The sequence below is a fragment of the Anomalospiza imberbis genome, chromosome 1, assembly GCF_031753505.1.
Source record: "Anomalospiza imberbis isolate Cuckoo-Finch-1a 21T00152 chromosome 1, ASM3175350v1, whole genome shotgun sequence".
NCBI classification, from domain to species: domain Eukaryota; kingdom Metazoa; phylum Chordata; class Aves; order Passeriformes; family Viduidae; genus Anomalospiza; species Anomalospiza imberbis.
The window spans coordinates 61,649,381-61,676,271 of record NC_089681.1 but is presented as its reverse complement, the minus strand read 5'-3'; the positions used below and the strand labels follow the sequence as shown (position 1 = coordinate 61,676,271).

Here is a 26,891-nt window from a genome sequence, read left to right as displayed (position 1 = left end):
TCCTACTTTCACAGAAGAGCATTTGGAGGTGAGGAAAAGTGAAGTTGATGGATAATTGCAATAAAGTTACATTTACTTGCCAAAGATGGAAGTTACCAAATGTGGCAGAGTTTAGTGTTATCCCAAAGACACACAAGATCTGTCATTTTGTTGGTGTGGCTTTCCCTCCGTCTGCAACAATTTTCACTGCAGAAGTAGCTTGCTCAAATTCTTTCAGAAATCTTTTTGCTTTTAAAGCTGGCAGGAAAGTGTTTAGGTTGTTCTTTTTTTTTTATTTTTTTTTTTTAATACATATATCAGAGAACAGAGTAGAAATGAAGACCCAGCTGGCATAGTGTGAATTTGCCAATCAAGCATGACTGTGTCACTCATTTTAAACTAGCTAGAGATGCTTCCAGACAGACAGAACTGCTCAGATGTGGCTTTTCTAGATAAAAAATGGCATGTCATTCATCCCAGGAGTCAAAAACTAACAACAACAAAAAGCGAAAACCAAACCCCAGAAGGTTTACTTACAATCTATCTGGACTTGTTTAAAGATTTCACACTAAGGGCAAATCATGCCTGACAAATTTGGTGTCCTTCACAATGGAGTTACAGCATTGGTGGATAAGGAAACAGCAACTGACATAGTCTATCAGGACTTGTGCAAAGCATTTGACACTGTCCTGCACAACATCCTTGTCAGTACATTGGAAAGACATATGGATGGATGGACCACTCAGTGGACAAGAAATTGGCTGGGTTGTCACATTCAACAGGTTGCAGGCAATGGCTCAATGTCCAATTGGAGTCCAGTGACGAGTGGTGCTTTCAGGGGTTGGTGTTGGGACTGGTGCTGTTTAACATCTTTGTTGGCGACAAGGACAGTGGGATTGAGGGCACCCTCAGCAAGTCTGCCAATGTCACCAAGCTGTGTGGTGCAATTGACACACTGGGGGGAAGGAATGCCATCCAGAGGGACCTGGACAGGCTTGAGAGGTGGACCTGTGTGAACTTCATGAAGCTCAATGAGGCAAAGCACCTGGATCGGGGCAATCCCAGCACAAATTCAGAGCAAAAATGGATTGAGAACAGCCCTGGGGAGGATTTGGGAGTGTTGGTTGATGAGAAACTCAGCCTGCAATGTGCAATTGCAGTCCAGAAAGCCAAACACGTTCTGGGCTGCATCAAAGTTAGCATGGCCAGCAGATCAAGGGAGGGGATAGTCCCTCTCTACTCCATTCCCGTGAGAACACACCTGGAATACTGTGGCCAGCTCTGGGGTCTCCAAGATAAGAAGAATGTGAACTTGTTGGAGCAAGTACAGAAAAGTGACACAGAGATGATCAGAGGGTTGCAGCACTTATGATGACAGGCTGAGAGAGTCAGAGTTGTTCAGCCTGAAGAAGAGAAGGCTCCATGAAGACCTTATAGCAGCCTTCCAGCATCTGAAGGAGGCCTACAAGAAAACTGGAGAGGGTCTTGTTACAAGGGTTTGTATGAATAGGACGAGGGGCAGCAACTTTAAACTGCAAGAGCATGTGGATGTCCCATCCCTGAAAGTGTTCAAGGCCAAGCTGGATGGGGCTTTGAGCCACCAGGTCTAGTGGAAGGTGTCCCTGCCCATGGCAGGAGGGTTGGAACTAGATGATAGTTAAGGTCCCTTCCATCCCAAACCATTCCATGAGCCCTGCATATAGTTTGCCTGTCTAAGCTGAAAGACATGGGGAACTGAAACAAAGCTGTGAATCCAGTTGGGAATTCCCTACAGCAGACTACCCACTGGCCCTGGAAGAGGGATGTTTGAACTGGGAGAAGTACCGTTACTGTTAAAATTTGTTCTGAGACCTCTCGTTTGTATTTGTGTATTTTTTCATTGTTGTAGATGTGGAAGTGGACTCAAAGAACTGCACAAGACTGTTAATAGAAAAGAGGTTCAGAATATACCAAAAAGATGACCACATAATCTTGAGGACTGGAATAAAAGAAATGGGATAAAATGCAACAATGGAAAAGATACGGTCATGCACTTAGACATTTATAAAAAGCATTATTATTATTATTATTATGGGCTGTAAATGACAAATATGAGGAGTAGCCTGTATTTGTCACTCACAGCATGACATGAAACATCAGTGAGGTTTGCTCATATAAAAAGCAGATTGTCTGTATTAGGAAAGGCAATTTTGGAAGAAATCAGGAGAGATTACCTCTATGGCAGAGACTGGCAATAGTTTGTGAAAAGCTGTTACAAACTGCAGCTATGCTGAAGAAAGCTGAATCCAAACTTTATCTACTGCAGTAAAATCTGAGTTACAGAGGCTCTGTCTTACAGGAGGAGACTAATAAAATGTACTGATAGGTTAGAACAGCAAAGAGTGGCTATAACTACTGCCTGTAAATGTATTACAGATTTAAATGCAAGGGAAAGAGAAATGACTAACTGGAACACTGGATGTCACAAGAACAAGTGGGTATGAACTGGTCTTGAATATGTTCGAGATTAGGACTGCTCTGGTCCTGCCCTTCAGTAAGAGGTACAGGAAAACAATATATTTTGTAAGATGTAAGATGGATCTAGATGTGTTTTAGGGAAGGAAGTATAAAGAGCATTTGCTCCTACAACAGCAGAATGCCACCTTCAGAACATCTCTGCCAGTCCAATGACCCAAAGATCCCAAAGGTTCATCTGCTTAGACAGCAGCATGCAAACCTAGAGAGTTTTGAACATCCTGGCCTGTGTACCTCAGCAACCCAGTTTCATCAGCACCAGTTCCATTTGAGTGCCCAACCTTACTGGGGAGCAGAGCTCTCTCACATCTAGCATCACCAAGTAATTACAGAAGAACATTTATTTGGCAGAGGCAGCCAGTGCTGAACCACCTGTGTCAAAAGGAACTTGCTAAGAGAGCAAGTAATACAGGACTTAGTCTTCAATGCTGTATTTAAACAGACAGCAATCTGACTTTATATGTCTGACCACTGTTCCTCCCCAAAGCTTACTCCTGGATTTATGGCCTTGCTCTTGACTGCTCTGGTTAACAAATTGCTCAAAGGTCTCCTCACACAAGAGCTATACCTGAGTGCAAGCCAGATCTCCTCACACAAGCTCTACACTTTACAGCCCATGAGCGGTGTGCAGTGGCAGAGAGATCAAGGAAAAAGGCAGTCTTTATTCCTGAAAAACAAATGGTTTGCACAGTGGATTAAAAAAACTCACATGAAACGTGCCAACTGAGACAGGAAAAAATCTCGTTGAATATAAAGCATCGCCTTGTGTTTTCACTATGCGAAAACAGTCACTGTGCTGTCAATTTACACAAAGCTTTCAGCCGCACAAATACATGCTGAGCATCTGTACTCAAGATATATGCCTGGTACCTTCTACCTGTGCAATGCTTCTGACCTCTGAAGTGTCTCCATGTAAGGGACTGTAAAACCCATAGATAGAAAAAGCACTCTGTTACAAAACTCACTGCCTCCACCGTAAATATATTAATAGACTTGGACTGGTGCAAAGGCTCCCGCTATACATGCTGGGCTTCCATTCAGTAAAAATTAAACACAACCCTCACAATTAATAGAAGAGACGATCTCTTTGCTTTCTTTCCCAAGCCCGTTCACGCCGGCTTATTAGTGAATAATAAAAAATCACCCACCCCGGACAGTGACAAACGCTGTGCCAGCGGTCCTCGACGCCCCTGGGGACCCTCTCAGCTCCATTCACCCATCGGTGCTATCCCCGCACGCCTGTCGCCTGTGCCCGCTACCAGCCCGGCCCGCCCCGGGACCCCGCACCCGCTCTCTGCGGGGGCGGCCCCGCCGTGAGGGCGGGCGCTGCCACCGCCGCTCGCCCTGCCCGCCGAGCGAGGAGAAGCCCCTCACCTCCCCTCCGGTCCCGGGGGAGGGGGCTGCTATCACGTGTGCTTCCTCCCCCATCTCTCTCTCCCTCGCTCTCTCTCTCCCTCCTCCTCCTCCCCCTCCGCGGCGGCGGCGGCAGCAGCAGCAGCCTCTCGGCTCCGCTCCCTTTGTTGCAGGCGGAGCGGCGGCGCTGCCGGGCGCCGCGCACAAAGGAGCGCGGCCGGGGCGAGGCGGCACCGTTGGGCGGACGGGCTCGGACGGAGCGCGGCCCCGGCGGGGACAGCCCTGCCCGCGCCCCGGCGGCGGCGGCGGCGGCGGCAGCGGGTCCGTGCGGCCGCTGCGGCGGGGATGCTGAAGGTGCGCTCCGGCGCGGCGGAGAAAGGAGGGTCCCGCCCGGGCGGCGCCGCGGGCTCCGGTTGATGCTGCGGGCCTGCCGCCGCCATCCCGCTGCCGCCGGCGCTACTCCTCGGCCGCCCCTCGCCATGCTGGGAGAGAGCCCGGCCGCCGCCCGGCCGCTCCTGCGGGCGGGACCCCCGCTGGCGCTCTGCTACACCTCGGCCCTCCTGGTGCTCGCCCTCTCCGCGCTGCCCGCCGGCCGCGCCTCTCATCCCTTGCCCGGCTCCGAGTGCCAGGGCGGCGGCAAGGGGAAAGGCATCAACTGCTCAGGTAATGCCCCGCCGGCTCCCGCCCCGCGCCCACCCCTGCGGGCAGCCCACGCGTGCACGTGGAGGGAGGGCTGAGCGCGGCCCCCTGCTCCGCCCGGCCCGGCCCGCCGTGGCGCTGCGGGCGGCGGAAAACAAAGGAGCGGCGCCCGCCCCGGCCCCGGGTGCGGCGAGCCGGCTCCCCGGCCGGCGGGGAGATGCCCCTCTCCGGGGCGCGGGGAGCCTCCTCTCCGAGGTCTCCCCGCTGAAGGGAAGGGCTTTGCCGCCGCCTCTCGGCTTTTGTTGCTCCAGCTGCCCCCCGCCGCGGTGCCGGCAGGTGCGCGCCGGCCGCTCCGGGGGCTGCCCGCATCCCGCCCCCTCCTCCCCTCCCGCTGCCCCGTGCCCGTCCTGCCGCTAGCAGAGGGTGCGAGCCGGGTGGCAGCCGTGAGCGCAGCCCCTGATGGCTCGCACGGGCTGTTTCTTGGGTGTCACTTGCTGTGAGCAGCCCAGCCACGGGGTAGCCTCTCCTCCCGTCCGTCTGCCGGCTGTCGTAGATTCACTCTGGATGAGGTGTAGGCAGCAAAATACCCCGCGATGTGCTCACAATAAGCTTTCTTGTTTTTTTTTTCCTGCTTTGGTTGCATGACTTATACATAACATACATAATTATGGGCTAGTATTGTAAGGTTGCAACGTGGTTTGGCATGACAGCAGCACGTTTTCTTAAATCTCGAGGGTTATGATGGTTTTGAAGTAGAACAAAGTAAATACATACAATATAAAGTTTACAGGTTTTAAGAAAGATTTGTTTGTCTTCTAAAACTACTATTTAGAAAAGGGAATTTATTTTTTTTCTCTGAAAAATGTCTGTGGATGTCTCCTCCTGCCTTTTAAAATGATAGGTTTATTCCACTGCACGAATTGCCAGCAGAGCTGTACAAAGTGCCTTCTCCAAGGTGATGAAGGTTTCTCGCTCTGTGTGCAGAGCCCCCACTCCCATTGTCTTTAGCGGGATTGGAAGGCAATTTACACATTGGAAGGAACTCTCAGTACCTTCCAGGGTAAGGTCCCCAAACTGTACCAGAGATTTCAAGAAATGAGTGAATGGAAGAGTGATCTTCCTGCCAATTACATTTTACAATACGGATAATGCTGCTAAAGCAGGCTATCAAATTCTCAGACCAGCAAACTGTGGCAAAATGGTCTTGCAATATAATAAATTTGCTACGCATTCTCGAAATGCTCCCTCCTCTTCATTTTACCCAGTTTAGATATACACTGTGTTACTGTGTGATACCACAATGCTACTGTTTTGCTGCTGCTGCCTGACTTTTCGTTCTATTTGTATGAATATGATGGTTATTTTTAAAGAGAGGTTAATAGGTTAATGTGTCGCTGGCGTTAGCGGCTTACCCATCAGAGACATATGGGTCATTAGACCATGGCATGAGCATAAATCAGTGAGATTAAATATGGAAGGCTGATGAAATGTATGAGGAAGTTTCTAAGATGATGTGGAACACAGGGATATCATTATTTAGAAACGGTCACAGAAAGACAGCTTTCCAGCCTGGAATTAGAACACCGTATGGTATATTGAAGGCATTCAGCATTATTTGGTTCTACTAAAAATAGGCACAAGCAAATGTATGTGCTATATACATACTTGTGGCAGGCACTCTTTTCAGGGTAACTCCAAAAATATGGATAGAAAATTTTGTTTTAAATGCAGTAGTCAGATTCTGCCGTGTGTTAACTGTTTCGTGCAAAATGGCAGGGTTTCAGTACTCAACTTTATTTTGAAAGAACTAACATCAACACACCATATCTGGGTCAGATTTTCCTCTCACTTACCTTTGCACAGCTTCATTAACTTTTACTGAAGGAGCTACTCCCTGAAAAAGATGAGTTTCCTGTATTTACACGTGGGACCAGATGTTGGCATTAGCACCCTTCTCAGCAGACTGCTACGATGTACATTTCTGTTTATACCAAAAGTTAAACTTGAGAACACTACTACTACTTCTTCAAATGACTGAACTTTCTAAATTGCTTTCCATATTCAAAGAATAAAAATGCTTCTCCTTTCTTCTGCTGTTTTGCAAGTTTAATATGTGCATCAGTCTGACCTGCTGCCTTAACAGGTTTTTTGCACTTCTTGAGATGGTTCCTGGGCTGGTAACATTTTATCATTGTTAGATTAAATAGCTACCTTTATTTATTTATTATTTCTTTTCAGAAATGCTGAAGTCCTCTCCTTTATTGCTACAGAATATGCTGCTTAAGAAAGAGTTTGCTGTAACAAAAGAACATTACAAGGTAGAGGACACAGGCAGACAACATGAACATTGAGATGGCTTTTTCAGCCTTGATTCTGCTCCTTTGGCACATGCATTGCAGCTTGGCCTTTTGTTAAATTATGATATAATTGCATCATCCCTGGCCAAGGGAAGAACATTTAATAAAGTGATTAGAGCAGGAAACAGAGAATTAAGACGTATCTGGAGTTAATTGACAATGTGGACTTGTGTGTGTTTGTTCATCTGTCAGTCCATACTTTGCTAAGCTAATGAAATAAAATAACCCTGTTTTACCCAGAATGGGGTAAAAACAAAATAGGTATTTCTTTCTGGAGAAGAGAGTCCTAGGCTGGTGTTTTGGAGATGTTATACTCTTCTGTAACATTCCCGATACTCCCTGAATGTCCATGTGCTGGTGGTGTGATGCTGGGCTTGGACTCTGGGGTAGCTGTGTCTTTAGTAAGGGGGCTGTGAACTACAGGGCATCCCATGTGTGAAGGTAAGCACAATGTGTAGTTCCTTCCTGAGCTCCTAAACCGATGGTGCTCTCTGGCAACACAAACTGTGCGTGGGCATCATCAGCTTCAGTGTTAGCCTGGTTGAATCTCTGGTGTGAGACATGCTCTGGTCACCTGTGGAGCCACAGGGGTTGTAGTTGGATCAGAACTGACCAAACACTGCAGATGTAGGTGGAAGCTACACAGACTCAATGAGAGATATTGCTCAGTGCACTGGTCTGGGTGTATGCACCTGGGATTTTAATTTACAGGGATATACTTGTGTTGTAAGCCTTTCAGTGTGCTGTTCCCTCGTGGGATAAAATAGACTTGCTAGGGATGATTCTATGCACCACCTATGAGTCTCACAGACTATATGCTGCCCCTGCTTTTCTTAAGATCTCTCTGAGTGAAGTGAGTAAAAACAAAGTTGTTTCAAGACAGCTTATTGAGGATTGAATGAGCAAGATGAGATCCTGTTTAAATGCGAATATGGTGCATTTGTTTCCATTGCTTTCTTAGAAGCCTTCATGTCTGTCCTCCAGATCCTGTAGCAGGATTCCCTCGGGCTTAGCTATTATGGATGGACACCTATTATGGTGCTGTTTTAGCTGTTTTTCCTTAGGAGATGAGGTCTAAATCTACTCCTATCTGGTATGTCTACACTTGAGGTGAAGCTTTAAGATAATTAGTGAGTTGGCCAAAATTAGTTTTGTGTGCACTATTTCTCACTCTAAACTATTGTGTTGTCTGCAGCTTGGATTCAGGCTGTCCCTGCTGTAACAAGGGAGAGTGAACACAAGCATGCTCCCTTGGCCCAGTCCACGTGGCAGATGTGACCGTGGATTTTGGAGGATATAAACCTCAGGCACTGCTGGTCTCTGGAGTTCAGCCGTGGTTTCTGCCTGGGCTCAGTGGGGGCTCTGTGAACCAGAATGAGATGTGGCCTCAAGACTGGCTTTCATCTGTGCTTATCAGCTAGAACAGACATACCCTTTGTGCTTTTTGCTCAAATTAAGTGGATGAGGGGTTTTGTTTGCTATATAATTCTAATTTACACAGAGTAAAACCAATTTGTGCTAAAGATATGCAGCCATGTTGGTGAGAACATTAAGAGCAAGGAGTGTAAGAAATATACAGGTTCAGGTAAATTATCATATTTTAAGAATTACATGTTGTTTTGTGTTTGCACAGTTACACCTGATCTGAAATGGTAGACAGGACTAGAATAATTGGTTATTTTATCTTAGATACTATGAGTTATATTCCTGTAAATGAATTATAACAGTCAAGCCAAATAAAATGTGATACATGTTTGTGCCAATGGAACTTCTGAAATAAATGATCTAAACTCAGTCAGGTTACATGCCACTTTGAGAAACTATCATAAGGCATGAATATAAATCAACTATAAGTAAAAAGTAAAAGCCATTATTAAAAAGAGGTATTAAAACTCGGACAGTAGCATGCATATATTTGTTTCCCTTTAGTGTAATTGCCTAGACATGAAATGTCCTTGCAATACAGATTCTTATGCTGATTAAAGAGCCAAAAGGTAATTAAAGTGGAATTGAAAGTGTCAGAATAGCAGAAAATCATCTTGTAACAGGTGTCACTCCATCATTGTCACTAGTGGGAACTAGTAGTGTGATGGAGCAATTGAGGCTTGACTGAGGGGATTGGATTGAATCCAATTTCTTTATTGGTTTTTTGAAAAGAGGAAAAAAAGAAGCTGTGTTTGTCGTGGAAAATACTGCAAAGGAAACATTATTTCTGCACCAAGATCTCAGATAATTCCTATTAAGGGGAAAACCAGAAGTCTGGTCCTTTTCTTCCTGCTGATGTAAGGATAAATATTTTATATTTATATCTTGTCAGTTTTCTTCTGGAATTGACAGTAGACTGGATAAAGGGGAGAGTTAATATTTACTTGGACTTGAGGAAAAAAAAAAGAAGCTGTGGCAAAGAACTTTGGGTAGAGAGGTACAAATGCAGAGAATCCAACCAATATTGACAGGAGTCTGTACCCTTTTCCTCTAAAGAGATCATTACATTCCACCATTGATCCATCAGCTGAAAGCGCTTGTGACTTTTCCAGCCTGTGGGCAGACTTTGGTGAGTGTCCGCTAAGCAGCCAGTGGCAATAGTTCCCTGGATAACAGTAGCTGTAACATATGTGGAAGGAAGAATGCCGAGCATCAGGAATGTTGAAAAAGGATCTATTCTTCTGACTTGAGACTCCTGCATATCCTCCTCACTGAGTCCTCACAGGTGCTGTGGAATAGGAGTGGAGACAGGGGACATGTTGGTATTACTGAGGTGGAAGCCTGTCTTTCTAAACTGACTGTAATGCTCAGTAGAACCGAAGACCGAGGACATTCTTTGTAGAAGTACTCTTTAAAAAATTGTTATATCCCAAAGATAGCTTTAGATAATAAGAAAATGATTATTAAATACTATGCTGGAAACTAAATAGTCCCTTATAATTGCTGTAGTTTATTCCTAGATCATCTTGAAATTCTAAAAATTTAGAAATATAGAGAAATAGAGGAAGAAAAAGAGAGAATGTGGGGGAGTAGAGCTGTATTTTGTGGAACTCCTTAGTGTGTAAAGAAGAGCTTTTTTCAGTAAATCAGTTGATAATAAATTTTATTTTATGAAACCATTTCTTGGTCTTCTTTGTATGATATTTTTCTTCCACAAAAGGATAAGAAGTTACAGACAAAATCTGATTAGGAGTAAACTCAGCAGTCAAAACTGTGATCTGATGAAATTAAAGTTTCCTGGAGAACCTGAAATCTGTTTACTTGTCTCGATGAACAGCTACAATGTATCTTTGGTTCTAATTTAGTTCACAGATGGCTTCAGGGGGATGTGAAAGCAGAATTATTTAATCATATAGTATTAGGACAGTATCTAGTGGTGCCATTAGTTGAGCCATTAGGTATCTAGGATTTATGGGTCATATGTTTTAGTATTTGTTTGTTTATTTTAAAGGAGAAAAAATTCCAGGTATTTTTTTCTTTTCAAGATTCTTGCCAGGGAACTTCTGTGTTCTGTGGAGCAAGATGCCAGTGAAAGTGTTTGCTACAAGAGTACCTGAAAGACTTCAGTTCTCACTTGACCTGGTTACATCCCCAGACCTGGCTGGCTGGGAGCTGGCAGACAGATCAGGCTCTGCGTGCATTTGCATATCTATTGATGTGAATTTCTCTGTTTAAGAGAGCAATTTAATGTTACACTGATATCAGTGTTCAATTTCTTTTAAGTTGCTCTAAAATTGCCTCACTGGTCATAGTGTGGTTTGTGAGGAGGCAGTGTTTGACTAACCAGTCGGGATTTATTTTAGGATAATTTAAATTCTCATTACAGTAGAAAATTTCTAAGAATTGAAAAGGCAGGACTTTTCTGATAATAGATTATGTGTTACAGCAACAGAGTTTAAAGGATCTGGTTTAGAATAAAACTAAACTCCTGTAATACCTCTCTTTTGATTCTGTATTATAAAAATAAATTTAGTTGCAGTTACAGTCTTGAAACACCCACATTATGTAACTATGTTCAAGCTGGCAGGATCCTCATGCATGGTTCAAAAAGAGTGTTATTAATTAAGACCAGCAGGAAAACATGTAAAAATTAAAGAGAAGAAAACCTGGAACGAGACAAAACTGTCAGTAATTTTTCTGAAGTGATCTGACTTGTTTTGGTAGGTGCTGGATTTTCTCCACCTTTTCCTATCAGGCTGAGACCTTGGCTTGCTCCTATGTATCTTAAATAGGTGCAAAACTCTCTGTACTTTTGTAAGATGCATAGACAGAGAGAGCAGCCAAAGAAGAGAACTGGTACAATATCGACAAACAGACAAAAGGGTGTTCAGGACAAGAAATGGTTCTTCTCAGGTCTTGTCTGGAGGCCAAAACCTCCTGAAATCTGGCTATGCCTGGCTGCAAAGCTGTAGGCAGCCTCATTCCAATTGCCTGGCTTGCTGGCAGGCAACAGCCGTGTTCCTCAAGGAAAAGCCCTGGGGCATCTCCTGTGCCTAACATGAGTCTCATGGGATCCATGTGGAAGCAGATGGGCTGAATGGGGGCAGTCGAGCAAGCCAGAGAGTTGCAACTGTGCAAACTCTGGTTAATCTACCCTTGATGGCCACAGTGTGTTTGAATGCAACACAAAATGCATGTCTTTAGGGGCTCCAATTGCTTTATCCCATATTCAACCCTGACTGTTTCTACCCAGCTTCAGGAGCCTGACACATGTCAGTGTTCACCTGTGGCTGACAAAAAAAATGCTGCTTTAGGAAGTGTTTTAACCAGTCTCAGCTATTAACTGATGAGAGCACTGCGGGTGGTGAGAGAAGAAGGGACATAGCCCCCTATGAAAACATGATGTCACATCTGCTTGTCTATGGCTATAGAAAACCTCCTGAAAACACATATTTCAGCGGTGGGTGACCAAGTGTCCTGTTGCTTAAGCCTGAAGTGCATGGAGGAGTTTGTTGTGCCTCACAAGAGATTTACTTGCTTTCTTTCCTAGTCACGGACACTTCACATATGACTACAAAAAATGAGTGTTTGGATAAACAAAATTTGCAGAAGTGGCTCTATTTTCTCTGAAATTTTGAACTGAACAAGATTCTTAGCCAAGGCAACACAAAAGTTTGAGAGATGGGATAGTTAAAGGTGTCTGTGTGTTTGCCAAAAGTGTTCAGAATAGTCTAGGCATTCAAAATGAATGAGTGCTTTTGAAAATTCAAGTTTAAATCCTTAAGGATGTCCATAAAACACATGAACAAGTTATAAAATCTTCAGCTGGTTGGTGTAGACAGCTAAAACAGAGTTTTCAACAGGTATTTCCATAGAAAGTTTGATAAAAAATTGTGGCTGGAGAGCAGTTTGTTGCTTTAAAAATTCAGGGAAGCATTGATCTAATGAAATGTTTACATTTTGCTAATTAGTATTGACTCTGATTGTGCTGCCTCTGCTTGATCCCTCTGGGAGAGACAGAGGTCAGCGTGTTGTGCCAAATGGGTTCTAAAGAGAAGCAGAGAGCAGCAAAAGATCCTTAGACTAAAGAAAGGGGTGCCCTGTCCCCTCCCCGAGCGATATTGCCACGTGCAGTGGGCAGATGAATGGTTCTTTTCCTGAAGCACCACCTCTCTCCCAGAGCTTTTTTTTCATCCTTCACCTCTCCCAGAATTTTGCTGAGACAATTCTGTGAGGCAGAGTTTTTTCTTGCTGTCTTGATTGGAAGTATAATTTTATGGAAGTATAATTTCAGGGTTATAAAAGTGAAAATAAAACAGGCAGGCTCCTGTTGAGGTTATGGAGTTGTTTTCTCATATAAAACATGGGGTTGGGAAAGCAATTTATTTTATTGTATTTCTCCTCTGTTTTAACTGAAAGGATGTCCTTTTCTTCACTTGTGCAGGTAATTACCCCTACAAAAGATGTCTTTGTGAAAATAGTTAAGTGTGTTTATAATGTGCAAAACTGGTTCTGTGCTGTAAGAAATGTTCTTTTTCATGTGAGAAGCAAGTGGCTATGGTAGAGATGAAAAAAAATTTGGCTAGAAAACACAAAGAACAGATACCCTTTTTTTTTTTTCCCTGCTCTTTGTTAAAACCTGTGTCGGCAATATGGAATAGTTATCCAGGTGAGAGAACACAATCTCCACATTTGCAAGTGATATTCATGCTGCTGACTGCACAAACAAAGAGGATCACTGGAATCAGACTATGAATTTGAGTGTTTTGGGTGATTTATCTACCAGATGGTAAATGCAGTCCAATGTAAAAAATTAGTCTGGGAGCAGGGAATCAATCATTCAGCACACTGATCAGCAAAGGGATTTGGGTGTTATAGCAGAAAAATTAATGAGCTGGCAATCCACTGCAGAGCAGCATTAAAACAAAAGATACTACACTATAATAAAAGAGTCCTCACCCAGAAGACAAAAGAGATGAACATGCTGCTTTATTAGACACTTGATAAACGCAATCTAAAACAGTGTATTGTATGCCAAGCCCCTTACATTGTTCAAACATAATGACTCAAAAATTCAATGTCAAAATCTGGAGATCAGAGTTAATTTGGAAAAGTGAAGCTTTTCGCTGCTTTCACAGTTCTTTCTCAAATACACAGGTTTTTCTATCGCAGGAGTTACTTACTAGTATTCTGTGTTATGGTAATAGATATTTCTGTTCTATTTAAAGTCACCTTACAGTGCATTCAGAATTACTTAATTAAAGATTATAAGATACCAATACTAGCTTTATGCCATAATTACATCCTTCTTTAAAAGTCTTGAAAATGTGTCCCTCATCTCTTTCAGCTACTCAGGCTACAAGAGATCAGAATAGTTTTACCACCAAAAGCTCTTCATGACTTTTCTCTGATTTTCCTTGTGAAGCATTGAGTCGCTATCTAGAAAAGACTAAGAAAATGTGGCTTCTGTGCTCATTTGTTTTCCACTTTTAAGATGTTGGTTTTGTTTTGTTTTGTTTCTTTTTTTTTTTTTTTTAATTTTAGGATTAGGTGGAGGATAGGCTGTTTGGGAAATGCCATGATGTACAGGCAACTTCTGTAAGGAGGAAGCGCAGCAGCAAGGTCTGGTTGTGCTGGTGGGGGGCCACTTGACATGGAAAAACTGTCTTTTGGTCCCCTCTCCACCCTTAGGGATCAATGCCTTTCTGTGACTGCAGGTAACTGAAAGAAATAAGTTGCGACATGTCTCTTTTCTACTGTAGAAAGCATTCAGGATCTGCTGTTATGTGTCCTCTGTGAATAAATGCTTTTATTTCTGAAAAGAGTAAATGAGATTGAAGACCTTTATGCCATATTGTCCTCTGATTTTGGTTTTTTCTTATTTTTTTTTTCCCTTGGAGGTGAGAATTGGTAGGTTGATAAACAGCTAACAAAGTACATAACAAAAATCTCATATTAATCATGCAAATCTAATATCCAAATTGTCTTTCATTTTCTTAGTATTTCTTAGTATTTCTCCATGAATAACTTATTTAAAAAGATTTCTACAAACAGGGGAAGGGAGCTGATGGTCTGACTTCCTGAACAGTAGAGCAAAGCCCACTACCTAAGGATTTTTTCCAGAACTGCTAACCACTGATTAAAATCAACGGGAGCTCCCAGATCATGATCCTTGTGAAAATCAGATTTCTCTTTGATCAGAGTAAGGAGTAAGAACCTGTAAATTTTAGTCTCATACAGCGCTACAGATTGGAGGTGTAGAAACAATGATATTCCATCGGCTTGCAGCCAAAGCTGTACCAAAGTCATGGGCTCAATTGCTTCCATTTCTCCAAGCTACACGGACATGTGTATACCCAGTTCAGCCTGGGTTTACTCATGAACTGTGCCTGTCAGTGTTTGTGTACCCCAGGACTGAATTGTCCTTCTATTCCATTTCAGAGGTGTGGGTATGAGACAAAAAGCAGAATTCAGTCATACCTGTAAGCTTGTTAGGGTTTTTTTTTTCCTCCTGCTGTATTTATGTAAAGATTTGTGCCAGCTAAAATTTTTTCTGCCATTTTGGGTGTGCACAGCACTGTTATAAACAGCCGACTGAGGCTGTGAAGTGAGTGTGGCTGTGGCCCTACATTCAAAGAGAAAACACAGATTAAATTCAGATTAGCAGCGACACAAGGTCTCCTAGTGCCCCAGCAGTGAGACGGTGCAGAGCAGGGAAGATTCCGCATCTAGGGCCCCTCCTCACCCCATCCCCCTGGCCTGACTGGCCGTGCCGGGGGGAGGACGAGGTTCTGCTCCTTGTTCACTTGGCACCCAGCAAAGCCAAGATGTCCTTTTGCAGCATCTGGGCGAGGGCGGAATGACAGCAACGAGGCAAAGTTCCTTGATTCTCTACTGTCCACCAGGTAGTGGCGGCTAATTTACGGCAATTAGGAAGTGTCCCTCAAGGGCTGTAAGCTGACATCAGGCGTATTTTGGCAGTGTCCGCTAGCTGTGCTCCCTGGCCCCGGAGCCGCCGGGAAGACAACTCGTGAGCTCTCCAATCCAGCGTTACATTTGCCGAGGGAATCCCCAGCAGGCAACCGTGAATAATTTCCACCTGCTTCGAACTGTGTAAGTGGCATGATGGGAACAGGGAGAGATGGATGAATATGTTGCAAAAGAGGTGGCCTTCTGTCTGTCCCTTAGAAAAGGCTGGCTCTGAAATGCTGGGCAGCACAGGTCCAGTGGCTTTGTCCACTGTGGTGGGCTACAGAGATGCCACCAGCCCCGAGCGAGATGCAGTTCCGCCAGTTTTCCACAAACCTGGCGGCTCTTCCAGCCCTGTGCCAGCTGTCGTTGCCAGAGGTGATGAAACAGGACAGCATTCCTTGCTGTATGTATGCCATGCTGTAGCCCAACTATAAAATCCCAGCCCCTGAAAATCCTTTCCAGGCTGGCAAAGGGGCTTAGCAGGAGCTCTGGGAGTTGTGTTTCTCCTGGTGTTTCAGTACGGATAAATAAGCAGGCAGAGAGGAATTATTAGCTATAGATTTATCTGACAAGAATGCATATAGGGGAAGAATGTTATTTCAGTAAGCTGGGCAGTTTGGTTTTTTGAAGCATAATAGAGTTGTTAAAGTCTGAAAGGAAGGGAGCTGGCTGCTCAGGTTCTTCCTGGCTTCTGTAACTTACTGGAATTACCAGAACTCATTAAGAAACCTAAATGATCAACCAGGGGCTTGTTTGTTTGTTTTCTCCCTGTGACTTCTATGCGGCTGGTTATTTTGTTTCTTTTCCAGTGGTTTTCTGACTGTTTAATTACAGTTTTCAAAACTATACCTAAATAGCATAGTGTATGGGTGTTCAGAGGAGAGAGTTTCTGCAAACCTAATTATGCTCCAGCACCATTCATACTGCTAATGTTTCAGGGATATAACCCAGGAGTTAATTTATTTCCTTTTTCTGTATACAAAATAGGAATCTAATATTATTTTACAAAAGCTTGTGTATCATAAGAATGCACCACAATATTTTTTTAATTTATAGATCTGCTAAAGGATTTTTAATGAGAGTGAAGTGCAAGAGGAAACTGAGGTTTTCAGCTTAATTTGGAAACTATGAGATCTAACTGTTACATTTTAATCTCTTACATGGAGAATGCCCTCTTGTTGGAATTAACTGCTATTTAGTATTCTAAAAGTGAAAAGGTACTTAGTTCTTTGAAATCAGTAGCCACTTAAGATGTTCTTATAAATTCTTGATTTTGATATAGATTGGCAGAAACTGTGGTACGGTTTTGTAAGTAAGTTTTGAAGTGTATTCCTGCTGCTTTCTTTTTGAAAATGTCTGTAGCTTTAGAACATGCAGTGTTGGCTCTAAATTCTTTCAGACAACATATAACTGCAGCAGCCTTTAAATTTTTTTTTTTTTTTTTTTTTTTTTTTTTTTTTTTTTTTTTTTTTTTGTTGGATAACTCACATTTAGGCAAGCCAGTGTTTCATTTCTTATATCTGGTAAAGTTCTGCAACTTGCAAATAGCTATCTCTTTCTGTTCCTGTAAATAGAACATTCCCACAAAAGAGCTGTCATAGATGCTGACTGTCATGCTGACAGTGTGTCATTCCCATGGCTAGGGGAGATCTGCCATGGCATCTGGCCTCCTTGGTCACTGTTTCTGCACTCAGGCCTACGTCCCATTTCTTTTTGATTGATCCCACCATACACTTATTTTCTTGACTCTATCTTACTAATGGAATTAAAAACCTAGTTTAGAAATACATTAAAGAGAACAGATATTAGCAACGTTATTGTAAACATTTTTGCAATAACTTTGCTCTTGAAATTTCTGTATTCAGAAATTTCCCATCCCAGAAACATTCTATATGTTTTGAAACATCTCTAAAATTTACACATGGGTCAGATTAATCTGAAAACAACTTTACCCTTTTTTTTTTTGTGTTAGTTAGACTTTAAATCTGTGTGAAAACTTGGATTTTAGGGAAATAGGGGATATGGCTACTTAGATTTTTAAAATAGAACTTGATATGTTCAATGAACAGCTTCTATTGCTGTGAATTATTGCATTCCTGCTTGAATTGCTTTGAGGAAAAAAAAGGATCCAGACAATGAGAAATACCCAATTAGTGAACATGTCTGGAAAATCTAATTTGAGAAACTTGGCTAGCATTGCACAAGAACATAAAAATTTCATTTACTCAAATAACATTAATTCAGGAATCTTCTTGTTTCCGAGCATTTGATTTGTGCTTTTAATATAGCTTTGCTTAACACAGGTTTCTTCAGGAAAAAAAAAAGAGGACAAACCTCCCCACTAAGAACTAAGGAAAATGCAGACATTTCTAAGGATGGACTGATTTTTAAGTGGCTGTGAGGAAAGCTACGACCATTATACCTGGCAGAGACCTCTCACTTGAATTAATGGCATAATGGGTACCACTGAAAGTAATTCTCTTTCAACCAGCCACCTGAAAAACACACATGGAATTTTTCCACATATTTACTGGAAAGAAAAGACCTAGCAGCTCTGGGCTGTCTCTCCAGGCCTGGGAGTCCATATTTTCCAGTGTCTTTCTTTTATCCATCCTTGCCTCTTCCACTCTGTGATCCCTCTCCTCTGGCTTTCTGATGGTCTTCTTTCCACCAATGCTGCACCTGCCAGGTCTCTTTCCTTCACAGCCAGTTCTCAGCTTTGTACTTGGACTGTTTTCTGCTCTCGGGCAAGGACACCACTGAGACCATATGAATGTGACAAGTAGGACAGATATACAAGTTCGGCAGCACTGATTTTGAAAATGCTGAAACCAGAGCTCACCTGGGACATCATTAAAAAAGAGTGTATGAAAGGCGGAGCCTGTGACCAGTTTTGCTGGTGGTGCATAAGAGATAAACTTCTTATAGCAGCTTAAAACTTCAGGTGGGTTGGATGTATTTTCATACAGCAGAATAAAATGGTGTGAACGTGGGAACTCACACCTCCTTCACTGCACCTCGTACCTCAGCTTCTGAATGCAAACATGCTCAAACATAATAACACAATAGCTACAATTTAGCTACTTAAAGAAAACCCAAACAACCAAAGAAAACACTGTGAGTGCCCCAGCTTCGTTCTTAAAAATGACACAGCTGGAAATTTTATATGAAAACAATGAGCCTGCACGCTATGAGCAACTTAAAACTTGATCTTATGATGGAGAATGTTATGCGCCATTAACTAAAAATATAGTTTCCAGCTCTGTGTCTTATTGCAGCTTTAGCATTAGAAAGTTGCATTAAAATCAAAGAACTCCATATTTGCTTGAGCTGTTCAGAAGTTAGAAAATGCCAGCATTTTGAACTGTCAAGCTCATTTTCTCCAATAAGTCAAATATCCTCATTTTCATGGGCATGTTTCTGAGATTCTTTCACAACTTATCCTACAGAAGCTCTGTACAGATTTTTTTGTTCCCATGGTCAGTAAGACGGTCTTATTTCTTGCTATGAAAGGGAAAATAATAGAAGTGAAACAAGTATTTATTCTATGTATCTTAGAAGCATCAGCTGAATAATATCATTAGATGACACTGAAAAAGTATCTCTGCTTTTGCAGAGCAGGAAGGGAAAGTTGTAGTTTAGCTTTGGGGAGTGGGTTCATCTTGGTTTTTCAATGTGACAGAAATCCCACTGTGATAGAGGGTATTGAAGATTGACCTTGCCAAGGGTTTCACCTACTTCAGCCTTCAGTGCACCCTGCTCTCAACTGGCTTTTTAGCACCAGCTAAAAAGTGGAGAACCGTAGTGCAGCAAATAGTGGATATTTTTTTATTAGTGTTATTTCTTGGTTCTTAATGTCACGATCCAAGGAGCTGTTCAAGAAAAAAACTGGACATGGCACTTAGTACCAAGCTCTAATTGACAAGCTGGAGACTGGACAAAGACTGGACTTGATGACCTTGGAGGCCTTTTCCAACCTAAATGATTCTGTGGTTTTGTAATTCTGTGACAAGTACCAGATGTGACGAGACCATGAAGTGGAGAGCAGGAAGGGATTGCAAGGAGATAGGAGTCCTTGTCCCTGTTGGCACCAGGAAGCTGCCTTCAAACTGTACCCTTGCTCCACCTGGACAAGGTCCTGGAGCAGGAATGCCAATGCTTCACTGCCCAGCTGGTGGGGCAGCGTGAACTCCAGAGGTCAACTGAAGAGGAGGATAAAACCTTTAGGAAAAAGTTTTTACCTCTTTGCTTGACTAGAGTTGCATACATCCATTTTACATATGGATTAAATTTTGAGTGGGTTCTTGATATTTCTCCACAAACTCAAACTCCTTAGTGAAATTTGAATGTCTCCCTGGCTTGGACAGACCTCATTACAGTCATAAATACGTCTTATGCCACAGATTTTCATCACTACATTGAAATAATTAATTTCAGTATTTCTCTTTATGCAAAATGGGCAGAAATCTTGTAGAATAAAGAAATCTGTCAGAAGGAAAGAGTTTGTTCACTTTTTTGGAGCCTTTCATAGCCAGCATAGAAGCCCTGCTTATGATTCATTTTCTTGTTTAATTTGCCTTGTTCTTCATGTTACACTTCACTAAATATATTTACTTTATTCCTGCCATTACACATGACAGAATCTATCTGCACAAAAAGAATTTTAACTGTGAGAAAGATTTTATAGACACAGAGTGCAACAGCGAAAGATGAGGTAGGAATCTAAGGCAAGATGTTAAGCACTGTTCCCAAAATTGAGGAGCAATTAAACTTTTTATTCCATTAAAAAATGTGAAATCTGTAAAGTAATATGGCAGCATAATGGGAAGCCTCCCTTAATGGGTTTGTGCAGTTATTGCAAGTTAAAAGCAGTTGTATGTTCGGCTAACAAAATATGGGGAATGCATTTTCATTAAATGTCAGTGATAATGCAGTCACAAGAACAACAATATACATAAGCCTCACAGAGCTATTAAATATGTAGTATTTTCTAGGAGGAGCAAGAAAACAAGGCACTGCTATAGGGAAAAGAAACCCCACAGGATTAATCCAAGAAAGCATGACAGCTAAAAAAGAAGAGCAGCTGAGTTCACTTTGAATGGCAAAAACAAAACAACCCCAAACAAACCAAAACATAAACCTTTTATCTCAGAGGAATCCCTTTTTTCTGAGTTCACATCTCTGGAAACACACTTGGTGGTAAATTTTAATCATCTAATCACACAAGTAATAGAAACATTAATGATTTTTAACCTGCTGAAACTCTTTGTCTCTTGGGGTCTGCTTCATCACCTGAGCCTACAAGATCTGCATCTGCCATCTTGGCTTATGAGCACAAACCCCAAGGAAAAAAAGAGCTGTGTTTCTAAAAGAGCTGTGTGAACCCTCTCCACTTTAGCAAGAGAGTCGATTCAAAACACGGCAAAAAGATACAGGGTTATTTTTTTTCTCGCTATGTGTTTATGGAAGCAGCCTTTCCAGGCACTGGACAATAGAGAAACTAAGGACACAGTGGCTATTCCATCCATCTACTCCTGCCCTTCCTTGCAACCTGATGTGTCCTGCGTGTTTGCCCACGGTAACTTCTGTCTCTGCACAGGCTGTGGATGAAGGTATCCAAGGGTACGTGTCCCTGCTGTTCTTGGCCACCTATGGCATGTCAAGCCATGGAGCCTGGCAGTCCAGTCAGTTTGCAAACAATGGGTCCATCTCATCTGTACTTCCTTGTCCTAAAAGGGGAGATAGTATCACAAGTCTAATTACAGTGCACGTCTACTGCTCTCCCTTCGAACTCTTCCTTTGTGGGAGAGAGTGAGGAAGTCAAGCATGATTTTCCCATGAAAAATCCATGCTGGCTGTTCTTGTTAGTCATCCTCTCTTGTCTTCAGTGATGGATTAGAAGAAAAGGTTCACCTGGGGCTGAGGTGATGCTGACCCCCTAATTATTCCCTGGATGCCCTTCATTGCATTGCTTGCCTTTCCATAAAGATGGGAATAATGTTAGCTTTTTCCTTGTCATCAGGGAGCTTGCCCTGTGACCTTCATTTCTCACAGTTGATTGACAACATCTTCATGGTCACATCAGTCAGCTGTGTCAGATCCTTGGTGAAACCTGGCCTGGTGGATCTGGACATACCTGGTTTCCTCTAAGTAGTCTCTAACTTGTTGCTGCTTTGCTGTTGTCTGGCCCTGTGTGTTCTGAATGGGGTTGATATTTGCTGGGACTTGGGAACAGGCTTTGTCTAGGAAGACTTGTAAGAAAGGACATGGAGTGGTTCAGCCTCTTCTTTGATGCCTGTTACTTGTCTCTTCCCCATTCATCAGCAGACTCACATCTCTCCTGACCTTCCTCTTGCAAATAACATTCTGGTAGAATAGTTTCTTTTTAACCTTAATGTCCCTTGCTAGCTCCAGCTGGGCTTTTGCCTTCCTGTTTTTGTGCCAGAGTGCCCAGGCAATGCTTTTGTTCTCCTCCTGTCTTGCCTATCTTTATTTACACTTGTGTGCTCCCTTTTTGTATTTTCAATTCATTAAGACTCTTTTCAGCCAAGCAGGCACACTGCCAAAAAGGTGAAGTCAAGACAGGGAACAGTCAGAGCCACATAAAGGTGCACTTGTGAGAAATGCAGCGGGTGAACAACTTCTCTAAAGGCAATAGATTTAGGCCGATGAGGGCAAGGACTTTAAAATAAGACATAGTTTTGTCTGTCTTTGTCAAAGAAGAGGACATTGATTGAAAGGAGATGAGGCTGAGTAAAATGTCAGACTGTTTGTCCTGCTTTTCAGTAAATTTTTCATTTCACGCTAAACTTCATATTACTGCAGCCACATTGCTACCAAGCCAGCTGTGCGCAATTCACTGTGTGGAGTCAAAATTGGACAGGGCAGCAGGAAGGTAATGAAAGCAGAGAGTTTTGCTAGGAAATGGAACCGCTGTGTGTGTCAATGTAGGAAGAGTCTGCTGAAGGTCAGTGTGTAAGGCAAGGTGGAGAGGGCAATTGGCTGGGTATCAGAGAAGGTGTGGCAGAATGGCAGGTGAGAAAAGCTGTTCCTCAGAGAAAAGGAATTAGAAAATTTAAATATCAGAAGGAAGAGTTCATTATTAAGTCTGAATCAAGGGACTGAGGCGGGATAAAACACGTGAAAAAGGAGTAGTCTTCAGTCAGAAGTTAGCAAAGACTAAAACAGCTTGTTCAAGGTAAATGCTGAAGGAAGAGGAAGAGGCAAATGTAAGGACAGGAAGAATAGGAATAAATCTTGCTGGCCTCAAATAAGGAAGAAAACATGGGGTGAAAACCAGAACTTGTTCTGGCCATTAGGGAGCAAAACTGTATTGTTGGGAGACAGGAGGCAGTGGGTGGCTGTGAGGAAGGAGGCAGAGAGGAGGGGACAGCCCTGGGACCTGGGCAGGAGACGTCATGGGTAGCACCCACGGTGTTGGACAAGAAACTGGAAAAAGGTTGTTATGACAGGAAGAAGAGAGTGGATGGAAGAGAGGAAGAAGGGATTGCATTGCATCTAGCTGAGGAGTTGGCTAAGTGAGAGGATTAAGGAAGAGAAACATGTTGAAGATTCCTGAAAAAAAGCATCCTACATCAGGAAGCAGGAGAGGGGAACTCAGTTCATCAAAAATATAATTTCTTTCTTCTTTTTTTCTTCCTTGAAAACCCAGAGAACTAAATGTTCTCCCTGCTAGTGGATATTTACCCAAATTCTTTTATCAGTTATTGTGGTTTCCCCTTAGAAATATTTTTTTTCTCTGTTTAACCGACCATGAGCCAAAATGACAGATTAAGCTTCTAATACTGAAAATGTGCATGTGCTTAATTCTATAGTTATATACTTATGTTCTTAACTGTTTTGTTAGATCAGAGCTGAAGTGCTCAACTGCTTTAAATATTGAAAATGAAGAGATGCTTTCAAAAGGATTTAATGCTGTTTCAGACTTAAAAGATATGGATATTAGATCAAGAATACTTAAAAAACTCACCCTGAAAGGCTCACATAATTTTTAATTTTCTGTGATATCTTCATTCCATATATTTATCATTAATGAGATTTTTCAAAGCTGAAATTACTTATCTAATGGTTATTGGTACCTTTAAAAATCCCCTAATTAATTTCAGAAAAATTAAATTAAATCACAGATGGTGCTGGACTTAACATACAGTGCCTGGAGCAAGTCTTTAAATTTAAACTGGCCAGGTATTTTTCCAGTTTGGAATCAGAAATAAGCAACATGCACAAGTTGGTCTTTCCATCTTTATCATTCATATCAAGTTCATTCAAAAAATGTATTAATGATTTTTGATTAAGATTTTTCATTGAAACATTTAGTTATGCTTTCTAGTTAAAAAGGAATTATATTGTCAGGATTTTCTGAGCATAGTCTTGTACCTAGAATACCATATTAAAATGACTGAGATTGATATGACAGAAGTTTCTAAACTCATTTGGAGGCCATTCTACTTAAAAAAATACAATTAATTTTTGGCATTATTTTCTTAGGTATTGCAAACTTTTGATGAAGAAAGTTAGACTGGTGATGAAGAAACTGTGCCCTTTTATCTTTGGATACATGTTGTTTATAAATCTGGAATCACCCAATGTTATATTTTTGTCCCCTCATCTTTATGGAGAAATGATGGCATAATTTTATAACTGTGACTTAGAAAAGTAAGTCTTATTCCTCCTTTCTTTTACTTAGTTATTTCCAATATAGATATTATTACACTGTCATAGAGCTTAATGTAGACATGCTGATCCTCATTGCCTTTTATCTTGGCAACAGCAAGGTCTTCTGGGATGAAATTTAGTATCCTGATTTGAGATTCTTAAATCATTATATTTACCTATATGTGGACTTTTTAAATATTGAAATTATATGGTAAAGTTTAAATTACAAGTTATTTTTAAACAATTCAGAAATGACTATATTATTTTATATGTTACAGTATTTTTCAGAAAATTGATGTTGCTTTCTGTCCAGGTCTTAAAAAGTAATGGGCTCACAATTAAACATGCTCACTGTTGTTTTGCTTTTGATTTGGTCACTTTGTGAAAGCAAGACACCTTGTGGCACAGTAGAAGTGTAAGAGAATGCATCTTTTGGAGAAAAAACTGGTAGGGTAAAAAATGATGAAAAAAATGTTTCTGTTGTTACCAAGGCCCTTTTGTGAAAGCTAATTTTTACAGCTGTATTTGAAAAACATACATTAAATAATGTATGTTGAAAAACATACATTAAATACTACAGTTATGAGTCCTTCAGCTCCCGGGGAAACACAGCGTCCTGGTGTGCTGTCCCAAAAGCAATGCAGGCCAGTGACAGATTAATCAGAAAGTCTTCTAGTTGAATATTTCTCCCTTGAATGCCTCTGCCAAACTGAAAAAGGATCTCCTAGTTCTGGAGAAATTTTGCTGACCCATCCTGGAAGTAGAGAGGAAGACAACGTTTTAATGAGTGTCTGTTTTCCTTTCCATTCCACAAGGCCATCTGGGTCTGACTCTGCTCCTGTAATTCATGCTCCACACTCTGAGGAAGTCAAGGCAAATGCTTTATTGGTGTACTTATGGTGTACATACAGGGATTTTTTTGTTAAGGTTGTCCCTGGGACAACACGATTTAAATTCTCTGCCGTCTGGGCAGTGTTTGGGTTTGACTGAGCTGTCTGATAGATGGATAACATAGTGGATTAGTGCTGGGCAGAGGGCATGTGCATTGTGTTGCATATAATTTTTGTAGGGTTGGCTGAAACACGTGGCCTGGTGTCCATTAAGGCATGTTTCCATGTAATGTGATCCAGTAGCAATATGCTAGAGTAGCAGTAGTTCTACTAGTGCACTTCTACTAGCAGTATTCTGCTACCATGTTAGCAGAATTGTGCTAGAAACAGGATACACCCTTGTGCAAGAATATTTCTGGCCGTATCTCTCTTTGTGAGAAATGGTCTTGCAGCCCTTAGGTCTCAGCTCCTTGCTGACTTCAGCCACTGTCCCATCCTCTGGCAACAGCACTGCTGGCAACAGGCCAGCATCTCCAGCTTTTCACAGTGGACACAAGAGTTCAAAAACTTCCTCTGCAGTCCATTGCTTACTTGATCTTTCCAGATCTTGTAGCTCTTTGTGGGGTTTTTATGTCTGTCTTGCCACCCATTTTTGCCATCCTTTTCCTCTCTGAGGAAAGCCTTCACCTTGTCTTTTCCTCCTTAGGTTTATGATATTTCAGGTTTATGGACAGAGAAGATAAAGGCAGCCCTTCCACTTAATTTTGTTCTGCTAATGTGTTGCTGTGACAAGCCCATAGACATGATATTTGGTACCTGCCTGATGTACATTAAATGAAATTATAGCATTTGTCATGTAGTATCCTTCCCTTTTCTCTCTCCATCCCCTGGGGAAAATAGGATGCTGATTATATCGCTATACTTAATGAGCTTATAAGTGAAGCAAAAGTTGAGGAGTAGAAAAACACAAAGAGAGAAAAAATTGGAGGACCAGATATGTCAAGGCAGAAAAACTGTGTGAGGCAGAGCACGAATCCTGTCAGCAGGAGATGTAGCACCTTGGCAGGAGGTGGAGTACGCTGCCTCTGTGTCTAAGGGCTGTCACAAGCACCATCATTGGATATGCAAGGGACGGTGTATGTCCTAGTGTTTGTGTGTTCAGGCATGCTCTGTGTTTGGCCATCATCTTCCTTTACCAAAAGTCACTTCCAAGATCTTCTTGTGCTTTATTATCTCTCCTGTTATTCTACATTTTTTTGCCTTTCTCATCTTGCACAGAAGTTGACTTTCTTGTGTCAGGGCAAAGACCTTTTGCTGTTTGTGAATTACATCATAAACATGCTTTCCTCTCTGTTTAATTGAAAGTGATCCAGCAATCATAGGACCACGAGAATTTCAAGTAAGATTTTATTTCCCAGTGCTAGGAACAGCAAGGGGAAGGTACAGTCATTATGTCCTTGTCTGAGAAGCGTGAGTAGTCCAGGATGAGCGAAAAAATGGAATTATGATTTCATTCATCACTTGCACCCAGTGTTGCCTTCAGCTGATCTGGATGCCCCTTTTAGTCCTGCTGCTAAAGCTGCAGTGTGAAGTTACTTGAATCATTTTTACTGACATCCCCCTATCCCCTCTCTGAAGTGTGTGAAGTGCATACAGGTACTTCTAGAAGTCAGCAGATACTGGTTGTGGCTGTATGGGGAAGGTATTTGGGTAGATTTTTTGTCCAGCAGTCCATATCCACCCACCTTGGGCAGGCTTGATATGTGAACAAATAAACATTACATCTCTCCCTCTTTTTGCTCCAGACCTCAGAGAGCTCCAGACAAATTTGTCTTACTGTTTGGATCCACTCTGGAGAACATTATTAGAGCAGCCACATCCTGGAGACAGAGACTCCTAATTACGGAGGTGGTGTAGCTCCTGCCTGCTCTACACTGTTACAAGTGTCAGCAGCAGCTCTGTCTCTGTGCAACAGTAGGACAGAAAATTCCTCAGCACCTCAGGACCAGTTTCAATGAGGATTTTAAACAATGAATTTGGCAGGTTTTCCCACTACTTCTAACAAAAGCTAAGGGAGTGCCTTCCTACACTTTAATTTAATCCCTACATTTTGGTGTTTCATGTTTATCATGGGAGATTTAGATGT

At 42.1% G+C, this 26,891-nt stretch overlaps 1 protein-coding gene across 1 annotated transcript in view; it reads left to right on the top strand.

The window, feature by feature from the left end:
* The first annotated feature begins 3,849 nt into the window (after positions 1 to 3,849).
* The window catches only part of TMEFF1 (transmembrane protein with EGF like and two follistatin like domains 1), a 113,336-nt gene continuing 90,294 nt past the window's right edge, over positions 3,850 to 26,891 (top strand). The window contains exon 1 of the mRNA XM_068194739.1: positions 3,850 to 4,509. Coding sequence (XP_068050840.1) covers positions 4,263 to 4,509 — 247 coding nt within the window. The 5' untranslated portion in view covers positions 3,850 to 4,262. The remainder of the gene's footprint in view (positions 4,510 to 26,891) is intronic.